The 7500-nt window shown below is 32.4% G+C and overlaps 1 protein-coding gene across 1 annotated transcript in view; it reads left to right on the forward strand.

Moving 5' to 3' along the window:
- Positions 1-7500, forward strand: part of LOC137623023 (metalloreductase STEAP4-like) — a 20566-nt gene that overhangs the window by 7249 nt on the left and 5817 nt on the right. The window contains exons 3-7 of the mRNA XM_068353647.1: positions 1954-2127; positions 2915-3032; positions 3590-3795; positions 3986-4119; positions 5440-5567. Of these exons, the coding sequence (XP_068209748.1) occupies positions 1954-2127; positions 2915-3032; positions 3590-3795; positions 3986-4119; positions 5440-5567 (760 nt within the window). The remainder of the gene's footprint in view (positions 1-1953; positions 2128-2914; positions 3033-3589; positions 3796-3985; positions 4120-5439; positions 5568-7500) is intronic.

Below are 7500 nucleotides of genomic sequence, written 5' to 3' on the forward strand. Positions count from 1 at the left end.
TATATATATATATATATATGTTTATATATATATATATGTATATTTATATATATATGTGTATATATATATATATATATATATATATATATATATATATATATATATATATATATAAAACAACAGATGCATATTATTCTAGCCCACTGTAGGACAGATAACTCAGACATGTCCTTATTCATGTCCGGGGTTTGGCCATTTGCATCACCACGCTGGCCACTGTGGATTTGTGATGGTGGGAGATTTTAGTCTGATCATTCATAGCAAGCCAACTTAGTGTGGGTGGCCCTGACTAGTACAGATATGCTATTAATGACGACGCAAATCGTTTTATGACGTTATATATATATATATATATATATATATGTATATATATATATATATATATATATATATATATATATATATATATATATATATATATATATATATATATATATATTATGCGTGTGACCGTTTCACCACGTTATATTTACGTGTATATATATATATATATATATATATATATATATATATATATATATATATATATATATATATATATATATATATAAATATATATATTATGTATATATACATACATATACACACACGTGTGTGTTCGTACACATGAAGTTTTTCTACCTCAATTTACAATGTGTGTACCCTACATATAGAGTTTTTTTCTACATAATCGACAATGTGTGAATGTCCGTACATATGGATTTTTTCTCTACATGATTTACAACCATCCATTTCTTTTGTTCTTCTGACACGTGAGTAAACAATATGGTCAGGCTTTTCAGTATTACTGCTATTTCTCTTAATTGAATGGAGTCCAGAATACTATGAATTCGAATAAAGCCAGTAATTTATATAATTATACTCACGGCAGCTGAGCAAAGTTATTATTAGAAAATTAGAGAATTCTTTGAAATTTCTGAAGTAAAAAAAAAAATTACAGTAAGTTCTATACCTTTACAAATTATTAAAAAAAAATTCTATCCCGTTTTAACATTACTATACATACTTGTTACCTCAGCCAACGAAGTTGGAAGGAGGTTATGTTTTTACCCCCTATTTGTGTTTGTTTATGTGTGAGTGTGTTTGTTTGTAAAGAGTTTCCTGACCATAATTTTAATCGTAGCGTAATGAAACTTTCCGGGATTAACCGTTACGTGAAAAGCTGGAGATGATTAAATTTTCTAAGGTCAACGTCAAAGGTCAAGGTTACGGTCAAGCAAAATGTACAATTCACGTAATCAACCATAAGTTTGGACATCGTTATCACAGACTTCAAACTTGGCTCATATTTGAATGTATGAAAATCCACTACAATTAATACATGTTAAGGTCAAAGGTCAAGGTCGAGCAAAAGGTCGAGATATAAGCTGCTGCGTGGGAGATCTGCGCTACACTGAGTGCCCCTGATTTTTTAGTGTCCTTCTCCAAGTTTGCTCTCTAGTCTTGAGTAGTGCTATAGCGTCGGTACCAAGGTCTTCCACTGTCTTAGGTTAGAGTTCTCTTGCTTGAGGGTACACTCAGGCACACTATTCTATCTGTTTCCTTATTTCATTTCCTCCCTGGGCTATTTTTCCCTGTTAGAGCCCTTGGCATTATAGCTTCTAGCTTTTCTAACTGGGGTTGTAGCTCAGCTAGTAATAATAATAATAATAATAATAAGTATAATAATAATAATAATAATAATAATAATAATGCATGAATCCAACTCTGGATGTAACATAGTAAAGACTTTGATATTTATACGAAATTCCCTATTTTTCCAGCGTCAGTTTCTATGGAGTATCAAATTTTGAGGTCAATGTGTATCAAGAATGGCACAATTATGAGTAGCCTTAACATCTTTCAAAGAACTTAGCCCTTTAGGGTGAAGGACTGTCCCTTTCTTAATTTCAACCTGAAGGTCTATCACTTTCTATATTGTTTACCATGAACTCATTTCGTTATATCCCTCAGAGAACTGATCAAGGAGAAAGAAGGCACTGTCCTCGTAACCCAAGACGAGGCTGCAGGGGCTGATATCGTCATAGTAGCTGTTGGGTGCGACCATTACGAAAAACTGCCACTGAATCTACTGAAGAAGAAGATAGTTATCGACGTTGCCAATTCCACTTCTCCACAGCCTCTGAGGTTAGGTAGATCGTGTCGAGATTAAGTGTTATAATTAGTCGAATAACAGAGAAAACAGCTATTACAGATATGTCAAGGTTGAGTTAAAGAATAATGAATGAATGACATAAGTATGTTTTATAGTTTATATATGAAAGATCTGTTTTGATGTTACTGATCTTAAAATATTTTATTTCAACTGTTCTTTACTTCTCATATAGTTTATTTATTTCCTTGTTTCCTTTATTCACTGGGGTATTTTTTCCTTCCTGTTGGAGCCCTTGGGTTTATAGCAACCTGCTTTTCAATGTAGGTTTGTAGCTTAGCTTTTAATAATAATAATAATAATAATGATAATAATAATAATAATAATAATTAGTAGTAGTAGTAGTAGTAGTAGCAGTAGTAGTAGTAGTAGCAGTAGTAGTAGTAGCAGTCAAAGAGAACTGCTCTTACAGAATATAATTGCTAAGTTAAAGAAGAAAGTAAAAACATCCAATAGATATGTATAAGTCTAGCGTCTTTTTCAATCCTTCAGAAATGATTGTTCAGTTACCATCAATATTGAGGGGATAGTTCGAAGACTTTGGGATCTCTCTCTCTCTCTCTCTCTCTCTCTCTCTCTCTCTCTCTCTCTCTCTCTCTCTCTCTCTCTCTCCAGGATATTATTTGTGTCTTCACCACCAGTTTCACATAACATCAAATCAGTCCTCTCCATGCATTTCTTTTAGAAAATTACGAATTATTACAGTTTCAGATAAGACCATCAAGTTTTTTTTTAATTACGAATTATTAAATGTATTTCCAGCCAACCTAGCAATGCTGAGAACTTGCAAAGTCTGATACCCGAAGCCTACGTGGTCAAGGCTTTCAATGTCCTCTCAGCCTACGCCCTGGAAAACAATGTCCAACAATCAGCCAAACAAGTAAGTGAAAGTTAAAAAGTTTAAGATCGTAATCTTAAGATTTCCGTATTTGTGTCCTTTATTCCCTATACTATTTTCTCTTTTATCCTTCGGGTACTTGAGCTGTACTTGAAAGAAATTTTGTAATTATATCATATTCAGTTACTTGTTTAATTACATATATATATACAGTATATATATATATATATATATATATATATATATATATATATATATATATATATATATATATATATACACATAGGTGTGTAAATACGTATGTATCTTTATATATGTGTGCATGTATATATATATATATATATATATATATATATATATATATATATATATATATATATATATATATATATATATATATATATATATATATATATACTCAATGTGTGTTGGTATATATTGACGCATATTTATGCATGTATGTAAGTATGGACGCGTGCATATAAATATGATGAATATAACGTAGCCCTACACATAGAAGCAAATAACCAACATTGCCAATAATCAAGTCGAAAGAAATCTAAACAACTTTGAAGATAAAAACAAAATCTCTCTCTAAGGTACCAGTTGCATCCGACTGGCCAACAGCAAGACAGAGAATTTTGTGCCTGGCTCGCGAAATGGGTTACACGCCTGTGGACAACTGCGCCTTGGTCAATGCCAGACAGATAGAAGCTATTCCTCTGAGGCTGATGCCTTCCTGGAGGAGACCACTTGTTGTTGTGGCTGTTCTTTGGTGCCTTCAGTATCTCATTTTACTCTTCAAGTAAGTCTCTTTTTATCAACAAGTTGGAAGGAGGTTATGTTTTTTCCCCTGTTTGTGTGTGTGTGTTTGTTGAGTGAATGCAAGTGGTGTCGTAGCAAGTGATTTTAGCTTTCTAGAAGTGTAAATTTATTTACAATATCCTTTCAAGTTGCCCAAACTGTATTTCATAAAAGTCTCTTTTTACCACAAGATACCAAATATGCGGCAGTTTGAAAAGCGGGGAGCCCTGGGCTTCAGTCACCTTCAAACATCTAGCTCTCCTGAACTTCAACCGCTCTACAGCCATCACAGCTCTGTGGACGCTGACCCTCTGCTATCTGCCCGGTTAGTAACGCTCTGTAGCTATCCCTAACCTAACCTAACCTAACTTATCTGCCTGGTTAATAACGCTTTGTAACTATCCCTAACCTAACCTATCTGCCTGATTAGTAACGCTCTGTAACTATCCCTAACCTAACCTAACCTATCTAACTGGGTAGTCACGCTCTGTATCTATCCACAAATGTAGAATTTTCTGGTCAAGTCTATCTCCTATGTCGGACTGATGCTAATATGTAGTGCATGTTATTATTATTATTATTATTATTAGCTAAGCTACAACCCTAGTAGGAATAGCAGGATCCTACAAGCCCAGGGGCTCCAACAAGGAAAATAGTCCAGTGAGTGAATGGAACTTCAGAAGTTCAAACTTGTAGTGAATGCTTTCATATTGAACAGGTTGATTTGATTCTCTCTTCATTGTTTATATATGACATCTATTATAACGTTGTTACTGATCTTAAGATGTTTTATATTTTTATTATTACTTCTCATATATAGCTTATTTATATACTTACTTCCTTTCATCACTGGGTTATTTTTCCTTGCTGGAGCCCTTGGACTTTTAGCATCCTGCTTTTCCAACTAGGGTTGTAGCTTATCTAGTAATAAGAAGGATAATAATAATGTCAAACAACTGAGGAAAAGTTGGTAGAAAGTATCTCAACTCCCAGGCGTGATTCATTATCTATGTAGAAAAAACAAATGAGAAAGGAGGTCTTCTCACACATATAATCGCTTCCCGAACCTCCAGAAGTTCTGTTCGATCCAAAGTTTTACTAGAAAAACAATATACTTGCTATAGGATTTATGTCATTTCTGGTTAGGGGCATTTCATTAAATTTCAGTTTTAAATTACTTCTTTTTTCAGATATAAATTACAATATTCCTTTGTCAACTCTGCTAAACTGAGATGGTAAACAAATTTATCTGCACATATAGTGTTCCAAGCTATGTTCTGTTTTTCATAGTCTGATAGATGGTTCTGTTCAAAATTGATCCTTTTCCTTGTTTTCTCTACTGTGTTTACCCCTTACATTTAACTTATTTGGGGCATTAAACAGTGAGGGTAAACAAATTAATTTACACATATATTGTTCCAGGTTATGTTCTGTCTTCCATTATCTGATAGATGATTCTGTTCAAAATTGATCCTTTTCCTTGTTTTCTCTACTGTGTTTACCCCTTACATTTAACTTATTTGGGGCAATAAACAGTGATGGTAAACAAATTTATCTACACATGTAGTATTCCAAGCTATGTTCTGTCTTCCATAATCTAACAGATGGTTCTGTTCAAGATAGAATTTTTTCCTTGTCTCCTCAGGTGTGTTTGCCGCATACATCCAACTTATTTGGGGCACCAAATACAGGCGTTTTCCAAAATGGCTAGACGCTTGGCTCAAGATGAGAAAACAGTTGGGACTACTGATGTTAACTTTAGGTGCAGTTCATGTAAGTAAACGCACGAATAAAACTTTTAAAGGCGGGGTCACACATTGGTGATATGTCAAAGTTTTGCTCATTACGACTCCATTGCGATCAAATCGCCATCAATCGCCTTGAATCGCGAAGTGATTGTGGAGTTTGGCGACTTTCCCCGAGTCTCTGTATATTATTATTATTATTATTATTATTATTATTATTATTATTATTATTATTATTATTATTATTATTATTATTACTTGCTAAGCTACAACCCTATTTGGAAAAGCAGGATGTTATAAGCCCAGGGGCTCCAACAGGGAAAATAGCCCAGTGAGGACAGGAAACAAGGAAGAATGAAATATTTTAAGAACAGCAACAACACCAAAATATTTCCTATATAAACTATAAAACTTCTGCAAAACGATAAGCAGTCTTAGCTCGCCATAAGTGAAAGACTAGAAATAGTAAATATTATTAAAATATTCGTTTTTTTTATTCTTTAACAATTAAATCTCTTTTGTAAAATTTGAATTTTTACTATTATTGATATGTTCGGCTTTGGTGGTCGTTTCACGAAGCAATGAAAGAGATTTTTGTTAGACCAAAAGTTCTCTCTTATCCATTTACAGCTGCTCAAAGATATTTTTACAAAGAAACAAATTCCGGCCCAATATTCCTTTCTCATCCTCTCAATCGTTAGATAGGAACCCTAGAGCAGGAGAACTCTAAAAGTTCTCGTTGCTCTAGGATACACTCGGACACGCAGTTCTATCTTATTTACGTTCCTCTGTTGTTGTTTTTTTTTTTTAAGTTTTTATAGTTTATATATAAAAGATCTAATTCAATTATATTTCTGTTCCTAAGATATTTTATCTTGATTGCATTACTTCCCTTGTAGTGTATTCATTTCCTTGTTTTCTTTCCGCATTTGGCTATTTTTCCCTTTTGGAGCCCTTGGGCTTAAAGCATCTTGCTTTTCCAACTAGGGTTGTAGCCTAGCTTCTAATAATAATAATAATAATAATAATAATAATAATAATACAAGAACTTTATCATATTTGCACTTTTTATTTAATAAACAATTTTGGATTAAACACAAAATTCAACACTATATTAACCACATATTCTCTACCTTAAGCAACAAACATCAAAATCACCATGGTAATATTTTACTTACTCACTTCACCCTTCCCTATTGCATAAGAAAAATCCTCATTTAATAATTATTCAATAGATTTCTATCTATATCTCTTCCTAGAAGTACATTTGTATGTACATGAGTATGTTCGTATGTCGGTTCAGTCAATGTACAATCAATGTCACTGGCCATGAATTCGTTCAGGTCGTCCCACTAGTGATGAGTCATATATCTTTCAATTATTATTATTATTATTATTATCATTATTATAATTGTTATTATATTATCATAATCATCATTGTTTTTATTATTATTATCATTATTAAATTATTATTATTATTATTATTAGTATTATTATTATTATTATATTATCATCATCATCATTATTTTTATTGTTATTATTATTATTATTAATATTATTATTATTATTATTATTATTATTATCTTCTCTTCCTTTATAGAGATACATATGTATTATTATTATTATTATTATTATTATTATTATTATTATTATTATCATTATTATTATTATTATTATTATCATTACTATTATTATTATTATTATTAGTAGTAGTAGTAGTATTAGCTTCTTGTAGTGTTTGTAACCTCACCATCCTTATGGGCTAAAGATGGCGTGTTTTGGGAGCCTATAGGTCTACCTGCTGAGTCATCAGCAGCCATTGCCTGGTCCTCCCTAGTTCTATCTTAGATGGAGAGGGGGCTTAGACACTGATCAGTCTCTGGGGCATTGTCCTGCTAACCAGAGCAATAGTACTGTCCCTTGCCCCTGTTATTCATGAGTGGGTTTTAAACCTTTAAAGT

Source organism: Palaemon carinicauda, chromosome 2, assembly GCF_036898095.1.
Source record: "Palaemon carinicauda isolate YSFRI2023 chromosome 2, ASM3689809v2, whole genome shotgun sequence".
Classification (NCBI taxonomy): Eukaryota; Metazoa; Arthropoda; class Malacostraca; order Decapoda; family Palaemonidae; genus Palaemon; species Palaemon carinicauda.